Source organism: Prinia subflava, chromosome 8, assembly GCF_021018805.1.
Source record: "Prinia subflava isolate CZ2003 ecotype Zambia chromosome 8, Cam_Psub_1.2, whole genome shotgun sequence".
NCBI lineage: Eukaryota > Metazoa > Chordata > Aves > Passeriformes > Cisticolidae > Prinia > Prinia subflava.
This window is the reverse complement of record NC_086254.1, coordinates 18130093-18150380: the sequence shown is the minus strand read 5'-3', so window position 1 is coordinate 18150380 and position 20288 is coordinate 18130093. Positions and strand designations below refer to the sequence as shown.

The following is a 20288-nucleotide window of genomic DNA, read 5'->3' as shown; positions in this document are numbered from 1 at the left end:
GCCCCCCCTTTGCCGGGACCCCCCGAGCCCCGCAGCCCCCCGGAACGCGGGGGGAGCGGCCTGCGGGCCCCGCGGCCCCGGGGGGCTCCCGCAGCCCCGGGAACGGGGGCAGCGCCGCTGGCTGCGCACCGGGGGTAGGGGCGGCACGACCCCCGCGGCGGCGCGATGGGGGCGGCGGCCTGCGGGGTAGGTGGGGGGCGAGGGGGGAGCCTCGGTCCTGTGTCCCCCCTTCCTCCACCCCGCTCCCTCTCCCTCCTCATCCCTTCGCCTTTCCCGGGACAACCCCGGTCCCGCATCCCGCTGCTGCACCCGCTCCCATCCCCCTCCTCTCCGCACTCCCCTTTTTTTTCCACCCCTCCCGGGGGGTTTCCCCTCTCCTCTCCCGTTGCTCCCGCGACCACCCAAACCCCCCCATTCCCCTCCCTCCCCTTCCCCTCCCCTCCCGGGGGCACTCCCGGTTTCCCCTCTCCTCTCCCGTTGCTCCCGCGACCACCCAAACCCCCCATTCCCCTTCCCCTCGCTCCATTCCCCTCCCTCCCCTCTCCCCCTCCCTCCCCTTCCCTTCCCCTCCCTCCCCTTCCCTTCCCCTCCCTCCCCTCTCCCCCTCCCTCCCCTTCCCTTCCCCTCCCTCCCCTTCCCTTCCCCTCCCTCCCCTTCCCCTCCCTCCCCTTCCCTTCCCCTCTCTCCCCCTCCCCTCTCCCGGTCCCGCTCCCGTTCCCCCCCGCGCTCCCCCCGCGATGGGCGCGTCCGGCCAATCAGCGCGCTCGTTGCTGGCAGGTGCGCACTGTTTTTGTTTTGGGTCGAAGTTGAGGCCGGAGCGGACGCGGCGGCGGCGCCGGGCGGAGGCCGCGCTCCGGCAGCCGCGCACCCCCGGGCCCCGCGCCCCCCGCCGCCCCCGGGCCGGCCCCGCCATGCGCAGGGAGATGAACGGGGTCACTAAGAGCCGCTTTGAGGTGAGGCCCCTGCCGGCCCCGCGGGGAGAGGCCCGGCCCGGCCCGGCGGAGGAGGGCCGGGCCGCGGGGCGTGTGCGACCCCTCCTGAGGGCTCTGAGGACCCCCTTTGAGGGCTCTGGGGTCCCTTCCCGAGGGCTCTGGGGTCGCTCCCGAGGGCTCTGGGGTCCCTTCCCGAGGGCTCTGGGGTCCCTCCCGAGGGCTCTGGGGTCCCCTCCCGAGGGCTCTGGGCTCCCTTCCCGAGGGCTCTGGGGTCCCTTCCCGAGGGCTCTGGGGTCCCCCTTTGAGGGCTCTGGGGTCTCCCCCCGAGGGCTCTGGGGTCCCTCCCGAGGGCTCTGGGGTCCCCCCCGAGGGCTCTGAGGACCCCCCCCGAGGGCTCTGGGGTTCCTCCTGCCCCCGCGGAGCCTGGGGCGCAGCCGGGGGGGCTCTGTTTGAATGGGGCTGGGCTGGGGGGGTCGCGATCGTGGGCGGCCCGGGGGGCTCAGGGCAGTGAGCCCCGGCTTTGGGGGGATGCTGGTGTGAAACTTCTCCCTTCCAGCCCCCCGTTTTCGGTGGGGGATGTTCTGTTCCCCCCCGTGGGGGGGGTCTGAGTGGGGCTGGAGGTCGCGGGTGGCCGTGGGGGCTCGGGGCTGTGACCCCGGGTTTGGGGGGCTCTGGTGTGAGGCTTCTCCGCGCCCCCGTTTTGGGGGTCCCGTGGGGGGCTCAGTGTGAATGAGGCTGGGGAGGCTCTGCCGGGGGTTTTGGGGGGGTTCCAGGCCTGCACTCTCAGATTTTGGGGGGTTTTGATGTGAAACTTCAGTCCCCCCATCCCTTTTGGGGAGGGGGTTCCCCCGTCTGACCTAAACCCGCGGGGGTCCCGCAGTGAATGGGGCTGGCGAGGATCTGTGGGTGCACAGAGGAGGGTCCAAATTTGGGGGTCCCGGTGTGAAACTTCACCCCCGGCCCGTTTTGGGGGTCCCCCGGTGTGACACAAACTCCGGGAGGGTTTTTGGGGGGGACAGGGCTGTGTCCAACGTGTTGCTGCTGCGGCTGCGAGCGCTGGCAGCGGAGTTGATGATGGAGCAGGAGATTTGGGGAATCGCCTGGAAAACACCACGGGCGCTTTGGGGAGCGGGGCTGGGGCCGCATTTTGGGGGGAAAAGCTGCCCCCAGCACCGCTTTATTTTATTTTTTTAAATTTTTTTTTTTTTGGAGACCAGGAACAGGGGGATTTTTTTTTTTTTTTTGCTTACAGGGAGGTGGGGGATGGAGAGGACGGAAGGAGCGGAGGGTAAACAATGAGATCTATTCAAAGGCCACGGCACAAAGCGGAGCGTGGAGCCAGGGCCATCCCAGCCGCATTGTTGTCCCAGCTGTCTTCCCGGGGGAGGAGGAGGAGGAGGGGGTCAGGGAGGAAGGGCAGCGGCGGGATTTACTTCCCATCGCTGCCAGAGGAGGATGGAAATCCCTCCCTGCTCCTTCTCCGGGCTGTGCGGGGGACAAAAAAGAGCCTGGGATGGTGAAAACGTGGCTGTTCCCCGGGGAATCGCTGGTTAATGCTGAACTGAGGGGGCTCCGCCGTGTGGAATTGTGGAATTTTCAGCCCTGGAGCTGCGAGAGGGGCAGGAAATCCCGGTGGTCTCAGCCGCACGTGGGATTGTTTTCTTCCTCCGGCAGCAGCGTGAGCTGGGGGTGGGCTCAGGGGTTTATTTTGAATTGAATATTTTTTTTAATATTCGTGTTTGTGTAGCTAAAAACACCGGGCTCACCCTGGCAGCTCCTGCACGGCAGCCCTGCATTATCCAGCGTTATTGTATTTACTGTTCTGGGCTCTTCTTGCCTGCACAGATGTTTTTTTTTTAACCTCCTGAAAGCTTTTTTTATTTATTCTGCGCTGCTGCAGATTGGCAGCTCAGAGAGCAAAGAGTAAAAGCAGGTTGGTGACAGATTTTGGGGGGAAATGTCTCGTAGAATCCTTTGCTTCCTCAGCCTTTGTTCATTCCAGTTTTGGGAGGGTTTTGGGAGGGTTTTTGTCAGGGTTGTTCCAGGACACGATGAACCCAATCCATAGGGGAAAAAGAGTAGGGAACAGCTTTGTTCAGTTTGTTTTGGGTGGGGTTTTTTTTCTTTGCTGGAATGTTATTTTCTTCTCATAGTAAGAAACAGAGTTGGAAAACAAGCAAAATACTCGAGGAACCTCTGAGGCCTAAATTAATTTTTAAAACCTATATTTACACAGGAGGAGTTGGTGTGTTACAGGAAGGTTTATTTTGATCTACAAGAAATGCCTTTAAACATAATCCTGTTTCTTTTGGTTCCTGTGGCTGCCCCATCCCTGGAAGTGTCCAAGGCCAGGTTGGATAATCTGGGACAGTGGGATCTGTCCCTGCCCGTGGCAGGAGGTGGCACTGGATGAGTTTTAAGGTCCCAAAAATCCCAAATTATTCCATGATTATAAATCCAAGGCATCCTTTATTAACCCTGACCTGCTCACCTGGATAACCTGGGAGGTTTCAGAGCTGTTTTCCTTTAAATCCATCATTTTCCACTGAGGTTAAAGTTGGTCACAAGAGCTTCCAAAATGCGTTCACACCTAGAAATAAATTGATTTTCCAGAGGGGCAGAATGGGTGGAAATTCTTGTGGGCTTCCTAGAAACCAGTTTGTAATGGTTGGTCCTCCTCTTCCTCCTCTTCCTCCTCTTCCTCCTCTTCCTCCTCTTCCTCCTCTTCCTCCTCTTCCTCCTCTTCCTCCTCTTCCTCCTCTTCCTCCTCTTCCTCCTCTTCCTCCTCTTCCTCCTCTTCCTCCTCTTCCTCCTCTTCCTCCTCTTCCTCCTCTTCCTCCTCTTCCTCCTCTTCCTCCTCTTCCTCCTCTTCCTCCGGGCAGTTTTCCTGGCTGAGCAGGGGGAATTGGGGCCTTTGGGTCTGGAATCTTTATTTTGGGGTGAAACCAGGCGGATTTGGGGCTGTGCCCGCTCTGCTGTGTGTGTTTGAGGCTGAATTTCGGAGGGGGAGGCTGCCTGGGGTTTGCTCTCTGTATTTTATTTTTTGTGGAGCCACGTACACAGATTCCTGAGCCATTGTTGTTGGGTAATTCACAAATCCAGTCCTCAGGGGGGTTAATAATGATAATAAATAATAATTCCTTACTGCAGGAATAAAATAGGGTGTGGAATACGGGCCAAGCTCCTTAAATTTGACTTTCACGTGGGTTTCTGATTCCAGGAAGAGCAGAATTCTCTTTTTCCTGGGAATGCCATGCCCGGCCCCAGGAGCGTATTGGGATTATTCCCTTTACAGGAGGTGTGGCCACCGCAGAGAAAATCACCCCTCACTGCAGCAAAGCAAACAAAAAGGGAAAACATGACCCAGACTGACTCCTGATCCTCTGTGGTGTGGGTTTAACGTGGAACATGCCCTGACAGATCCCAATCCATGCTCAAATTTGGGATTTCCCTGCTCCCTGCCTGGTGAGGAGCAGCCAAATTCCAGCAGAGAGGAGAGGAGGCATCTCCTGGTGCTTCTGATGCTCTGGGAGGCCTCACTGACCAAGGCCCAAATCCTCAGAATTTCCTTAACCCACCTTGTCCCCGTCCCCTGCCCTGGGATGTCACCTGGAGCTCTCCTGGGTGTCCCTCAGCCACGTTGTCAGGATTAAATAATTCCAGTTCTTTTTTTTTTGTCCTTCCCCCGTGTAATCTCCTTTTCATCCTCAAAAACATCAGCACAAAAAAAGCCTCCATCCTTTCCAGCTTCCCCTGGGGCTCTCCAAACCCTCCCCGTGAGCAGGAGCTGCTCCTGGCTGTCCGTGTGTCTGTCCACGGGGCAGTTTGTCCTGTTGGAAATGAAATTTGGGGAGCTCTGGGTCTGTGCTGAGCCTTGTGAGCACCTCCAGCCTGAGAAATGCATCAATCCATGGCATTTCTCAGGATTCAGGGTCCTGGCAGGGAATTCTGACCCTCTGCACTTCCCAGGTCCTGTTCAGTTGTAGAGATATGAAATGGGAAAACTCCAAATGCTCCAAAATCGAGTTGCCTTCCAATAATTAATCCTGTCTGTGTCCAGAATTGAATAATCCCACTGACCCTAATCCCATTTTGGAATCTGCTGCGTTCCTGCCTCTGTTCCTGTATTTTTAGGGGGTTTTTCTTTAGGGCTGATCCTTTTGGGGTCGTTCCCTTTCCTGGGCTGCTCCTGGCTGGGGTTTTGCTGTTCCAGGGGATGGAGGTTGTGAAACAGAGAGACACAAACAGGGCAAGGAGAACTTTGCTCTGACTCTCCTTGCAAAATCTGATGTAACACCACGGAATTTGATTTTATATGGGAGGAGAAGCTGTTGGTGACACCTGAGGTGGCACAGCTGAAACAGGAATTTTTTTGGATGGTGTCTAACAATGTGGATCGTAGATAATGAGAAAAACTGTAAAAAATCAAGATTTTGGGAGGGGTGTGTCCAAGCTGATGGATTTTCCATATTTCTATTCACTCCCCCATCCTCATTTATTTTTAATTTCAGTGTCGTGCCACATCACACGTAACACTTTTCAAAGCAGCGCCTCGTTTGGGCAGGTGAATAATAAACTCTTAATTAATTTGGTTCCGAGTGGTTGTGGAAGTGATGAGATAGGAAGAATTTAAACCACAAGTTGTGTTTCACAGCCCCACTGTGCTGCTCCTGTGGCATGAGTAGAGATAAGAAGGATTTGGGGAGATTTGGGAGCAAAGATCAAATCAAATGTGCAAAAAGCTCCTGGGGAGAATGGGGAGGGTCCACCACAAAAATGCTTTTGGCAACTGAGAGACAGCAATGATATCCCGAATTTTTATTGCCATTTTTACCCCAAATAGAATTTGCTTCTTCCTTCTCCCTCTGCCAGGAGTTGGGTGACAATGGGAATGTTGGCAAACCGATTTTACAGAATCCCAGGATATTTGGGGTTGGAAGGGCCTTAAAGCTCCTCCAGTTCCCCCACTGGGGGCACATGACTTTTTTTTTTTTTTCCACAGCAGATAATGATAAGGAAAAGGGGAGAATTTTAAACTAAAATAGGAGAGATTTGGATATTGGGAAGAAATTCCTGGCACAGGGTGCCCAGGGAAGCTGTGGGTGCCCCTGGATCCCTGGCAGTGCCCAAGGCCAGGCTGGAGCACCCAGGGACAACAGGAGGTGTCCCTGCCATGGCAGGGGTGGCACTGGGTGGGATTTTTGGTTCTCCCAAACCATTCCAGGATTTCCTGACTCCAGTGAGGGATTCCTGGTGGGTTCCAGGAGCAAACAGCACAGGGGGGTCGGAGCAGCTCCTGCAGGGGACATTTTGGGGAGCCCCGGTGGCCTTGGGGACGCCTGCGTGACAGGAAAGGGACTCGGAGGTGGCACCCACGGGCTCATCCCATTTCTTTTGGACACCCTCATTAATTGGGGCTTGGGACACTGCAGTAATTACTGTTTTCGCTGGCTGGGAGCTTCCTTTGAGTCACTCCGTTGGGAAAGTCAGCCCTGGGAGGGTTTTATCCTCCCTGATCCAGGTGAAACCTGGATCTGCACGGCCCTGAGGAGGGGCCAGCCCCTCTCTGCTGGGGTTTGTTCATCCCTGAGCAAAAACCGATCCTGCACTTTTCCTTTGGGACCCCCATGCCCTTCACACCTCAGTTCAGGTGGTTTTTTTATTTAGGACTCCATCATTTGGCTTTATTTCCCAATATTTATGATCTTCTTGCATAATAGCTGGATACAAACCCAGCAGTGAAAAAAAACACCTTATTACCAATAATAATAATAGTAGTGATCGTATTACCAGCAATAATAACAGAATTGCAGGTGTTGGAGAGGGGCAGAACTATAATTTATCAAAGCAGCTTATTTGTGTTTGAATTGTGATGAGCCTCAGAGAGCTGGAGAAGTCTTGGGTTTAGGCTGAAAATACTGAATCATGTCTCAGTTTTTGGGTTTGATTTTTTTGATCCATTTTAAGTGTTTCTCTAGTAAATTGTTGCCTTGCTAAAATGAGCTTCTAAAAAGATAAAAATAGTGGGTGTTTGATGGCCAGGGACTGTCAGGAAGTCTTTGTCTTATTTATACCCTTCTTTTTTTGGGTCTGGATGTTGTTCTTGTGGGCAGTGCCCTGTATTTAAACCCTGGGCAGGTGTGGATGTGAGAAAGCAGCAGATTTTTTTCGTTTTTCACCCCAAATCTGTGCTGGGGCCGGAGCAGGAGTGGGGCTGGTGTGATCCCACTGACGTTCCTGGTTCAGCTCGTGGGCAATTAAAGCTGATTAACCGCGAGCTGCTCCTCCCCGAGCTGTCCCCGAGCTGTCCCCGAGCTGTCCCCGAGCTGTCCCCGAGCTGTCCCCGGGTCCTGCCAGGGAGGAGCCGCTCGGATGTCACCGGCGCCCGGCGGGTAACTCGGGACTGGGAGGACTGGGAGGGCTGGGAGGGCTGGAATTGGGATTTCAGCTGAGCACAGGGAGGGTTTGGGATGGGAGAACTGGAATTGGGATTTCAGCTGAGCACAGGGAGGGTTTGGGATGGGAGAACTGGAATTGGGATTTCAGCTGAGCACAGGGAGGGTTTGGGGCTGCTGGAACTGGGATTTCAGCTGAGCACAGGGAGGGTTTGGAATGGGGGAACTGGAATTGGGATTTCAGCTGGGCACAGGGAGGGTTTGGGGCTGCTCTGGGCTGGAATTGGGATCTCAGCTGAGCACAGGGAGGGTTTGGGATGGGAGAACTGGAATTGGGATCTCAGCTGAGCACAGGGAGGATTTGGACTGGGGGAACTGGAATTGGGATTTCAGCTGAGCACAGGGAGGGTTTGGGGCTGCTCTGGCTGGAATTGGGATCTCAGCTGAGCACAGGGAGGGTTTGGGATGGGAGAACTGGAATTGGGATTTCAGCTGAGCACAGGGAGGGTTTGGGATGGGAGGGCTGGAATTGGGATTTCAGCTGAGCACAGGGAGGGTTTGGGATGGGAAAACTGGAATTGGGATTTCAGCTGAGCACAGGGAGGGTTTGGGATGGGAGGGCTGGAATTGGGATTTCAGCTGAGCACAGGGAGGGCTGGAATTGGGATTTCAGCTGAGCACAGGGAGGATTTGGACTGGGGGAACTGGAATTGGGATCTCAGCTGAGCACAGGGAGGGTTTGGGGCTGTCTGGGCTGGAATTGGGATTTCAGCTGAGCACAGGGAGGGTTTGGGGTTGGAGGTCTGGAATTGGGATCTCAGCTGAGCACAGGGAGGGTTTGGGGCTGTCTGGGCTGGAATTGGGATCTCAGCTGAGCACAGGGAGGGTTTTAGGGGTGCTTTGGGATGGCAGAACTCTCTGGCAGGCGGGGCTGGGGGAGGAGAACAAACCAGGTGAACAAAAAGAGGCTGAATGTTCCCGTTTGGTGCAGGTTCTGGAAGGGTTCCCTTTCAGTGGCAGCTGAAATGGGAGCTGTGGGATCAGTGGGGGTTTGGGATCTCACCTATGGAGTTTTCCTTGTCCTTGTCCCTTTGCCCATCCATCCCTGAGGGATTTCCCTGCCGGGCACTGCACCGAGGGATGCAGTGGGCAGAGCTTCATCCCGGGCTCCATTCCTGTAGGGTTTGACTGAGCTCTGGATCACTGCTGGTCCAGAAAACCTCAAAAAAACTCTTTATTTAAGAGTCCCAAATATGTCCCAAATGCAGGCTGGGCTCAGGCATCTCCTCATTCCCAGCAGGAATTTAAACTTTCCCAACCAAGCAGCGCCCGAGGAATCGGCGCCCATCCAGCCCCCTGCCTATCCCGCTATTTTTAGGAATATTAAGCCCATAATAAACCTTTTTTTGGCCGGGGTTTATTTCTGCTTGTCCTGCTCAGTCAGGATTTTGCCTGGGCAGAGCTCAGAGGGGCGAGCGTGGCCGGGGCAGGAGGGCAGTGCTGATCCCCATCCGTCCCCATCCCCACAGCCTGTGCCAGCCTGGCCTCATCCATCCAGCCTTTCCCTTGGAGACCTCACGCAGATTAAACTGGATGGGCTTTTAAATAAAATTCCCTGTGTGGCTACAGGCTGGAGGGAAAATTCCCTCGGTTGGAGCTGCTGTTGTGGATGTAAACAACTTCATTCTTTGGATGGAGTCCTCCGAGGAGCGCTTGGATTCTGCTGTCACTTCTCTGTGACTTATCTCTGCAGTGGAATATTTTCTTTGCCTCCAGGAAGGCAGCTCAGCCTGCTCCAGCTGCTGCTTCCCCAAATCTTGTCCTGGGAAGGGAACTGATGTCTCTCATGTCTCTGTTACTTGAGCCTTGTCACAGCGGTGGAATTTTTCCCCAAAATGAGCAGAATTCGAGGCAGGGTGTCAGCACATATTGGCCATGTTTGTAAGCAGTCGTCTCTGAGCCTCACTGAGCTTTTTCCAAAGGAAATGCAGAGTGAATTCTGCATTTTTCCTGTTGTTTTGGGGTTTGTGCTCAGGCTTTTTTCACTAGATTGGAGTTGTGGGTGAGGTTTGCTGTGAGTTTTGTCTTGTGTCAGTGACTGTGCTGGGCTTGTTCATCTCCATGTGGCCCATGACAGATAAAATTGTACGAATTCTACAGAAATCAAATCAAATTGGTACAAATCCTACCAGAAATTAAATCAAATTGGTACAAATCCTACCAGAAATCAAATCAAATTGGTACAAATCCTAGCAGAAATCCTGGAATTTGGGCTGGGAGCCAGCAGCCTTACAGCTGGAGAAACCTCCCAGTGCATCTCACACTCAGGTTTTAAACTGAACAAATTCACACAGAGCTTTCACAACCCAAAAGACTTTTGGAGCTTGGAAAGTTCATCTCCAAAGTGTCCTGGTACAGACTGGGTGGGCTGGAAACTCCAAAATATTCCAGCTGTGGATTTAATCCTTAATTTCTGCCATCAGTGGTTGATTCCCTGCCTTTCCAACCTAAAACCGGTTTCCAGAGCGCATCATTTGCTCTGTAATAATTAATAATTGCAGCTTTCTGGCTTGGTTTGAATTGCTTCATTTCCTGTGGTTATGAGGAGTTGTGGAGGGTCTGGGCAGCATTTCCTCACAGAAATATGGAATATCCTGAGTTAGGAGGGGCAGGGAGCTGCAGGTCTCATCCTCACCACACCATTACCTGCAGCTTTCTCATCTCACACAGTGTCTGGCCCACAAATAAACAAATTGGAGCCATTTAAAATCACAATATTTACTAATATTTCGTAGATTATGGTTTTAAATTTTGTGCTGTTTCTTTCCTCAGTGTGCAGAACTTTCCTGGTTGTGTTTCTGGGAATGTTTCTGGCTTTTATCTCCTGCCCAGCTCTGAGGGTGTCTCTTGGTTGGTTTTTGTTCTGCCTTCCCCTCTCTGTGGTGCCCTTGGTGTTGTGTTGGTGCTCCCCAGAGGTGCCAGATCCATTTTTTTTCCTTGGAATGAACATCAGGGTGGAGAATTCTCCCTGCCATCACTGACCCAGGAGCCTCCTCTGACCTTGCAGCCACCGATTCCCTGAAGCTCTGAATTATCTCCATCCCTTTTTCTCCGTGGAGCTTTGAATTTTCTGCTTTCAATATTTGGGTTCAGTGTTGGCTTTGACAATCAATTTGCCAAAATTCCACCAGGAATTCCAGGCTGGGACAAAGCTTCAGGCTGAGAAAGCAGAGCTGCACTGGATGTTAGAGAAAAATTCCTCCCTGTGAGGATGCTGAGGGCCTGGAAGGGGTTTTCCAGAGAGGAAAAGGATTCACCACCCCTGGCAGTGCCCGAGGATGGGACCTGGAGCACCCTGGGGTGGTGGGAGGTGTCCCAAGCCCCGTCCAAGCTGGCCTTGGACACTTCCAGGGATCCAGGGCAGCCACAGCAAATCTGGGAATTCCATCCCAGCCATCCTGCCCTCACAGGGAGGAATTTCTTCCCCGTATCCCACGTGGCTTCACACAGCAGCAAAGTTGCTCCTTGCTGGAGGATTCTGGCACAGAATTGAAAATTTACACGCAAGAAAAATGTGATTTTCTGTGTCCTGTCCAGAATTCCTTCTGTTGGACAACACCTGGTATTAAAGAATATAAGAGGTGTTAGGAGAAGCAAACTTGGGGCATTTAATTTTTATCCCTTGAAGCATTTTGAAAGCCTGGAAATCCAGAATAGCCTCTGACATTTTTATTTCAGAGCTTTATTTTAGCATGGACTTGCCAGCAGGTCCCCATGTCCGGGGTATATTTAGCTGTACGTGCTGCCATGACTTAGCAAAATCCCAATTCCAGCCTGTTTTCACCCAGCCCTGCCATCTGAGCCTCAGGCTTTGAAGGAAGGCTGGAGAAAATAGGAGATTAAAAAAAGGTCTGGAGATGCATCCTGGCTCTTCCCAGCCTTCCAGGGGAATTCCAGAGCTGAGGTTCTCCCGTCTTCCCTGGGCCCCGTCACGGTTTAAGTCCAAGGATTATTTTTAGCAAGACAAAAAACAAACATTCCTTTCGATTAGTGCTGGGCAAAGGGAAACTCTGCAGGAACCAGGCTGGGGATGGGATTTGTGCTGGGACTGAGGTGAGGTTTTCCTGCCAGAGGATTCCTGGCTGCTTCTGGAATCTCTGTTTTAACCCTTCCTGCCCTTGTTCTGCTCTGGTTCCTTTTTGGAAGTCTCCTCCTGCTCTCTGATTGCTCCTTTAATTTTTCTGATCCTTTTTTTGGGATGAGAGTCCTGATTCAAGGTCTGGGCAGTTGGAAAGGGTCTGGATCTGCCTGTGTGCTCCTGGAACTGGGGGAAAGGAACCGCTTCCCCTTTTATTGAGTAATTATAGGAATAATTCCTCTGCATTCCTCCTCCATTAGGGCTCCCTCTGTGATTTCCTCGATCTCCTAATCAATCAACTGATCAATTTAATTAGCTGGTCCTGTCCCACAGTGTGCTGCTCTCCCAGCCTTGGAATGTCTGTAGCTCGAGAATCACCTGGAGATGGGAGGGAAGAGCCCTTGGAGCTGGGAATGGCAAAAAATCTCTGTTTAATTAGCAGCAAATTGGGCTGAGAGCTGCTGGGCTCAGGACTTGTGATATTCCTGGAGGGAAGTGATAAAAGGGCCTGTGGGGAGGGCAGCACTTCTGCTGGCTCACATTTTGGGAGGGAATTTTGACAATTCCCACTTCAGCTCCATGCTCTGGCTCTTGGGATAATTCAAAAGCAAACTGGGATTTGGGAGCAGAGCGTGGGCTCTGAAATCCTGGGGTTTGGTGTTCTCTGGGTGTTCCTCAATTCCCAATTTTCCATCACCAGCTGGAGCATTTAAAGGGGCACTTAGTGGCAGCACACTGGATTTTCACACTGGGCTTGGTGTTAATTTGTGGTGGGATTGGATCCATGCTGGGTACAGGATATTTGGGATGTGATGGGATTGGATCCATGCTCAGTACCGGATATTTGGGATGTGATGGATCCATGCTCAGGTACAGGATATTTGGGATGTGATGGATCCATGCTGGGTACAGGATATTTGGGATGTGATGGGATTGGATCCATGCTGGGTACAGGATATTTGGGATGTGATGGGATTGGATCCATGCTCAGGTACAGGATATTTGGGATGTGATGTGATGGATCCATGCTCAGGTACAGGATATTTGGGATGTGATGGATCCATGCTCAGGTACAGGATATTTGGGATGTGATGGGAATTTGGGATGTGATGGGATTGGATCCATGCTCAGGTACAGGATATTTGGGATGTGATGGGATTGGATCCATGCTGGGTACAGGATATTTGGGATGTGATGGATCAATGGTCAGTACAGGATATTTGGGATGTGATGGATCAATGGTCAGTACAGGATATTTGGGATGTGATGGGATTGGATCCATGCTGGGTACAGGATATTTGGGAGGTGATGGATTTTCCCCACAGCAAGACAATACCAAATCTTAGAATTGTTTTTATTTAGATTCTTCTCAAGAGCCTTGTGAGGCTCTGCTCTCTGTTTTCCATGGAAAAGAGAAGTTTCTCTTGCTCTTGGAGTGTCTGAGGTGCTTTTACCTGGTCCCAGAGTCATTCCAGGTGCATCAGGTGTTGTCCATGGATTTGGAGGGATACAAGAACCAGCTCTGGCCTCGCTGCCTTGGAAGAACACGGAGCTTTCCCAGCATTATCCCTGCTCCTGGCACAGCACCAGCTCCCTTTAAACCATCCTCAGTGGTTTAAAAACCTCTCCTGTTTGTCCCAGAGCTCCTGAGGGCTGGGAGAACGTTCTGGGCTCTGCAAGACTTGGACAGGAACCAGCCCTGCTGCACCTGCACCTTCCACCTCTGGTGGATATTGAGGCTGCTGAACTCCTCTTCCTCTCCCCTCCAGCCCCTTGGGCAGAAGTTTGGTCTGTAAAACCTCCCAGTTTGGATGTGTCTGTGCCTCCCCAGTCAGTGCCAGCTCACAACCACATCCTGATTATCATTTACTTCACTGGAACAGCCGCAAATCTCAGTTCCTGTTTCATCTCTCAATCCACAGCGCATCCTTGCACCGTGTTTTAAAATATTTTGATTTAATGCTCCATCCAGCTGCGGTCCAGTGCAGGAGCTGGAAAGCTGCAGCACAAAGTTAGGAATTTACTGGTCCAGATATTTGGAAATGCCCTCATTAACCAACAACTTCTTCCCTGTGTCGGAGTCTAGAACATTCCTGTGGCCACCCTGGAGGGTCTGAGCCCGGACAGGGGGTCTGGGGTCTGTCCCAGGGGCTCAGGCAGCCTCACACAGAGCCCAGGAGGGCACTGCCTCTGATCCCTGCCATGGCAGTGAATGCCCACAGTGTGTGGAGAATCACAAGCTGGGAGAATTCAAAATAAGCAGTAGTTAGTTTATCACAGAGTGTAAATGTAGAATTTAGGATTTTTAGTGTATGGGGTTGAAGAGACAAGATGGAGGAATTGGGGAGTGGCCCCTGTGCTCCTTGTTCTGGTTCTCATCCCCCATTTTCTGCTGAGTTGTGTCACAAGGGTTGGTTTAGAGTAGAAATGCCATCTTAGCATAGGCAGTGAGTATTGGTAAGATTTTGTAAATACAAAGTTCCTTGTGGACGGTGTTTGGGTCAGGGAATGGTACAAAGGGTCCGGGACCCTCTGACCCGCCCAGTCCCCCGCGTGTCCTGCTCTGCTGGGGACGCCCTGCAGAGCTGGGACAGAACTGAGATAATGAAATGAAGGAGTAACTCCGTGACGGTCGAGTCGGTGACAAAATATCTCTGTAAGCAAAGCAGCAGGGGTAGCAGGTGATTTATTGTGAGGGCCTCGCTTGTAGCTGCTGGGTACAGCTAAAGCAGGCCGGGAGAGCAGGAACAGAGAGGGAGGTTCTGAATCCCGTACATTAAATATCTTTCCAAGTGGAATAGTCTGTGTTGGACCAACCAATCTAATACAAGATAACAACATTTACCTACAGCCAATAGAGCTGTCCCATCACCTAAGGCAGGCAGAAGGAGATTGTTTAATCAAGGGAGCTGGCCCTCAGCTTGGCACATCATTATTCACTGGCTGATGGCTCTGTACCCCACACCCTAAATCTCAAAGTGTGCTTTCATTTCTATCTCAATTGCTGAACTCAGACTCCCAGAATCTAAACCACCATATTTGCAAGGTCTTTCTACTTCAACTTTCCCAAAAATGAAAGAATAAACAACCCTGGGAACACAGACTGGGGACTCAGCTTGGCTGCTCTGGCTCTGGTGTGGGACCTTTAGGGCTAGAGAAGCCTGAAAATCTTTTTACCTCGGGGAACAGCAACTCGAGGAGAATCTCAGGGAACGACAACCCTGAGAAGGAGAGAGAGTCCTGAAAACCTTGGGGAACAGCAACCCCGAGGAGAATCCCAGGGAACAGCAACCCTGAGAGCCCGGGGTAAAGCAGGGTTTGTCCCCTTGAGGCGTGGCTGAGTTGTGCCATTTTCTGTGTTTGCAGATGTTCTCAAACAACGATGAAGCTGCGATCAACAAGAAACTGCCCAAAGAGCTGCTGCTTCGGTGAGTCCTGTCCCTGGACACCGGTGGGTTGTTGTTTCCATCCTGGATTTGCTGCCCAAATCTTGAGCTTGGATCGGGTCATTCTAAAGCCAGACCCAAACAGAGGCAGGTCAAAGGTCTGTGTTTGCACTTTGTGCTAAACGGGATTAAGTTTTGTGGTTTTAAATGCTGGATTGATTTGCTGGTTGTCTGTTTGGTGAATGGAGGAACTTTAAATCAGGTCCTTGATGAGAGTGAGGATCCTCTCATTAATCCTCCTGGTGGGGATGGGCTGAGAACAGGATTTTGCTTCTCTGAGGGGCTGAGTTTAAAGCAGAGGTGAACCCCTCTGCTCCAGGTGCACTCGAGGGGACTTTGTCCTGTCCCTGGTCACCAGGAGCCAGCTCCTGGCAGGATGGGCCCGCTGGCAAACACCAGACAGATCAGACTTTGTGGGTGATTGGGGTTTGAAAAGTCCTGGAAGGTCTCTGTGGGTAGTTCTGCCCTCTGCTGCTGCCCCTGTGGGGAGCAGGAGGGGAGTGAGGGGTGATTATCTCTCATTTTGGGCTCTGGCAGTAGAGCTGAGCTTGTCAGTGCTTTGAGCTCAGGTGCTGGAGTGGAAATGGGGGAAGCTTGAATTATTAACAGCAACAACGCTCTTACACTGCAGGAAACTGCTTCTGTCAGCACAGGGAAGCCTGGGGAGGGGAGTGTGACCCAGGGGAGTGCTGCTGCCTCACTTCTGGAATGAAAGGAGCAGGGAAAAGGGATGAATATCTCTCATTTTCAGTGCACTGCCTCCTCTGGAAGGGCATTTCCCACCTGATTCTGTTGGTTTGTCCCACCTGATTCTGTTGGTTTGTCCCACCTGATCCAGTTGCTGTTTCCCACCTGATTCCATTTCTTTATTCCAGTATTTCTCACCCCAGAGCTCAGTGTGTTTCCCACCCGATTCCATTTCTTTATTGCAGTATTTCTCACCCCAGAGCAGTGTGTGTTTCCCACCCGATTCCATTTCTTTATTCCAGTATTTCTCACCCCAGAGCTCAGTGTGTTTCCCACCTGATTCCATTTCTTTATTCCAGTATTTCTCACCCCAGAGCTCAGTGTGTTTCCCACCCGTTTCCATTTCTTTATTCCAGTATTTCTCACCCCAGAGCTCAGTGTGTTTCCCACCTGATTCCATTTCTTTATTCCAGTATTTCTCACCCCAGAGCTCAGTGTGTTTCCCACCTGATTCCATTTCTTTATTCCAGTATTTCTCACCCCAGAGCTCAGTGTGTGGCTGTTGGAGCCCTCCCTGCTGCCAGGGTGGGTATTTGGGCCTGGGACACAGGGAATGATTGTCCCTGGGTGTGGAGATCCCTGTGTGGAACCAGAACCTGAGACCTGGGGATGGGGACAGGAGGGACTCACAGCCTCCACAGGGGGAGTTTGCACAGGGCTTTGCAGGTGGCACCTGCTGTGCTTGTCCTGAGCCACGGCTGGGATGTGGAGCAGCAAAAGAATGGAAAAAAATCATCTTTCTGGATTTTCTGAGATGATTCCCTTTTTCTGATGGGAGCAGATGCAACAAACCTGGGCTTTGTCCCCGTGCTGAGGTGACAAGACAGGGGTAGGTTGGGGACAGGTTGTGAAGAGCCCTGAGGGGTGAGGCAGGGAGTCCGTGTGGCACTGGGAATGTGGGGAATAGGGTAGGGGAGGAAAAGGCTGGCTGAGGGAATGTAAATGGGATTTTTGCATGGATTTCAGGGCGAGGAGAAACGTGAGGGCATCAGAGCTGCTCAGGAGCAGAGCCTTGTGTGCAGCCAGGGTGAGGTTTCTGATAGAAGTGGGATGGGCCTGAGTGGAGCCAGGGGCTGAGGTTTGGCTCATTGCTGTGTGTGAGGGCACAGCCACCTCCAGGTGTCCCCTCCTGTGCCAGGGGACAAAGCTGGAGCAGGAGCAGCAGTGCCAGGACATGGACTGGTCCCATCCCTGGCAGTGTCCCAGGGTTTGGAGCAGCCTGGGACAGTGGGAGGTGTCCCTGCCATGGGACCAGACAATCCCTAAGGACCCTCCAACCCAACCACTCCAGGGTTCTGTGACCTCCCCAGCCCTGTCCTGCTCTCTGGACACGCAGGACAAACGTCCCCACTCCAGGTGGGGCAGGACACGATGTCACTGCTGCATCCAGGACACGGGACAGGGCTGTGTCCCAGGACAGCCCTCGGGAACAGCCCCTCTCCTGCTCCTTCCTTGGATTTAGGGATAACAGAGGCTGTTGTTCTCCCATTTCACCTCCTCCTCCTCTTTATTTTGCCTGAGTGCAGCTTTCACTCCACGCACAGGGGTCCCCAAAGCCGTCTGAGTGCCCGGAGCAGGGGCAGGACTTCACAGAGCAGTGCCCAAACACACCAGCCTTTGTCCTGCACACACTGACACCCATTTACAGGAGATCCCTGCACAAAACCCATCCAAGCTTCCCTTTCAAAGGCTGCACTGTCAACGCACAGTAATTAATTTTCGCAGTATGCTAACAGTGAATTGCAGCTCTCCAAACCATTGCTTATGAGCTTTAAACATTTATCAACTCCTGAGCTCCCCGTGGTTCCACACAATCCTGAGCAATTCCCTGCTCTGCAGCAGGTTGGGATCATCAGGGACAGCAGGACACAGCGGGCACAGAGATTTCCACAGGGCAGGAGTGTGGGGCTTGTCCTGATGCAATTCCCTGCTCTGTGCAGGACCTTCCCTCCTTCCTACAGGAATCCTTCCCTTCTTCCTATGGAAATCCTTCCCTCCTTCCTACGGGAATCCTTCCCTCCTTCCTACGGAAATCCTTCCCTCCTTCCTACGGAAATCCTTCCCTCCTTCCTCCAGAAATCCTTCCCTCCTTCCTACGGGAATCCTTCCCTCCTTCCTACGGAAATCCTTCCCTCCTTCCTACGGAAATCCTTCCCTCCTTCCTACGGGAATCCTTCCCTCCTTCCTACGGAAATCCTTCCCTCCTTCCTACGGAAATCCTTCCCTCCTTCCCCCCTTCCTATGGAAATCCTTCCCCCCTTCCTACGGAAATCCTTCCCTCCTTCCTCCAGGAATCCTCCCCCAGTTGGCAGAATTGGCAATTGGCAGCTGGGGCTGCCAGGGATGGGGCAATCCATGCACCAATCCATGTCCTGGCACTGCTGCTCCTGCTCCAGCTTTGTCCCCTGCCAGCTGAGAGCCAGGAGGGGACACCTGGAGGTGGCTGTGCCCTCACACACACAGCAACGAGCCAAAGCAGCAAAAAGCAGAATTCCCTCCACTGCCCCCTCCTTCCTTGGCTGCCCCAGCCCTTCCCTGGGTGTGTCTGCCTCAGTTTCTCCTGGTGGTGAATCCATGGCTGCTGTTCCAGCTGTGTCCCCAGAGGGACATGGGCAGTGCCTGCCTCAGTTTCTCTCAGTGGTGAATCCCTGGCTCCTGTTCCAGCTGTGTTCCAGCTGTCACAGCCGTGGCTGTGTCCCCAGAGGGACATGGGCAGTGCCTGCCTCAGTTTCTCCTGGTGGTGAATCCCTGGCTCCTGTTCCAGCTGTGTCCCCAGAGGGACATGGGCAGTGCCTGCCTCAGTTTCTCCCGGTGGTGAATCCCTGGCTCCTGTTCCAGCCGTGTCCCCAGAGGCGCAGCCTGGCCGTGTTTCCCTGCATCCCCACTGCTGTTACAAAGCTGCTTTCCCTCCCTCGGGCTGCCTGCCAGTCCTGGAGCCCACCCCAGCCCCAGCCCGGATTTCCCCTGGCACAGGCGGTCCCTGCTGCCCTCCTGGAGGAGGTTTCACACCTGGTGTGAGCTGGGGCTGCTGCACAGCTCCTGCCTGGCCGGGGGCAGGCTCAGGCTCAGGAATTGAGCTGTCCCTGCTGGGTCACGGGCGGGTCAGGCCCTCTCTCTGCAGCTCTCTCCTGGCCTAAGCAGCTTTGGCTCCGTGCTGTGCCCATGCAGCCCTGCCCGGCACATCCCAAAGCCTCTGCTCTGTCCCTGGAGCTGGAGCTGTGCCCTGGCAGTGCTGGGATGGCAGCAGAGCCACAGTGTCTGTCCCCCTGCCCAGCCCCTGGGACTGTGTCGGAGTCTAGAACATTCCTGTGGCCACCCTGGAGGGTCTGAGCCCGGACAGGGGGTCTGGGGTCTGTCCCAGGGGCTCAGGCAGCCTCACACAGAGCCCAGGAGGGCACTGCCTCTGATCCCTGCCATGGCAGTGAATGCCCACAGTGTGTGGAGAATCACAAGCTGGGAGAATTCAAAATAAGCAGTATTTAGTTTATCATAGAGTGTAAATGTAGAATTTAGGATTTTTAGTGTATGGGGTTGAAGAGACAAGATGGAGGAATTGGGGAGTGGCCCCTGTGCTCCTTGTTCTTGTTCTCATCCCCCATTTTCTGCTGAGTTGGATTTTAGAGATTGGTTTAGAGTAGAAATGCCATGTTAGCATAGGCAGTGAGCATTGGTAAGATTCTGTAAATAAAAAGTTCCTTGTGGACGGTGCTTGGGTCAGGGAATGGTACAAAGGGTCCGGGACCCTCTGACCCGCCCAGTCCCCCGCGTGTCCTGCTCTGCTGGGGACGCCCTGCAGAGCTGGGACAGAACTGAGATAATGAAGAATAAAAACCTTGGAAATGTGCACTGGGGACTCAGTTTGTCGTCTCTACCTCTGGTGTGAAACACCCAGGGCAAAGAGAAGCCTGAAAACCAGATTAACTCTGGGAACAGCAACCCAGAGGAAACTCCCAGGGAACAGCAACACTGGGGGAACCCTGAGCACCTTGGGGAACACCAACCCCGAGGAGAATCTCAGGGAACAGAAACCCCAAGAGAAAACCCTTTTACCTCAGGGAACAGCAACCCTGAGGAGAATCTCAGGGAACGCAAACCCTGAGAAGGAGACAGAGTCCTGAAAACCTTTCTTCCTTGGGGAACATCAACCCCAAGGAGAATCTCAGGGAAAACTAACCCTGAGAGGACTGGGGTTAAACTGGAGTTGAACTGGGATTTTGAAGGGGTTGCTGGCTGAAATTGGTGTGGATAAATTTAGAAGGCTGAAGGTCTAAGCTGGCTCACCTCAGAGCCCGCAGCGTGCAGGGATTTCATGGGAGTCTTGACCCTAATCTAATTAGGGCAGCAGTGGGAAAGTGAGGAGTCCTAGAAACCCCTGAGTGGATTAAGAGGTTGAATCCTGAAAATTGCTCAAAGTGAGTGTGTTTTACCCAAATTGTGCAGAGCTGAGCTGTTCAGACAAAATCATCCACACAGGGAGTCCCTTTGCAGTGAGACAATTTAATCTGCTGCAATTCCAGATTTAATTCCTGTTTGGGAAGCTCCGTCTGCCTTCATCTGTGATCACTGGTAGATGATAAAGTTAATTTTGTGGATTATTTTCTCCACTGTCAACTCTGAAGAATAAAAAAGA

At 53.0% G+C, this 20288-nt stretch overlaps 1 protein-coding gene across 3 annotated transcripts in view; it reads left to right on the top strand.

The window, feature by feature from the left end:
- The first annotated feature begins 21 nt into the window (after positions 1-21).
- Positions 22-20288, top strand: part of FBXL20 (F-box and leucine rich repeat protein 20) — a 51340-nt gene continuing 31073 nt past the window's right edge. The window contains exons 1-2 of one of the 3 annotated variants that reach the window (XM_063403751.1): positions 22-186; positions 14832-14893. In XM_063403751.1, coding sequence (XP_063259821.1) covers positions 166-186; positions 14832-14893 — 83 coding nt within the window. In that variant the 5' untranslated portion in view covers positions 22-165. Of the gene's footprint in view, positions 187-806; positions 954-2430; positions 2449-14831; positions 14894-20288 lie in introns of those variants that run through there. The other 2 variants (XM_063403750.1, XM_063403752.1) reach the window with 2 other exon arrangements.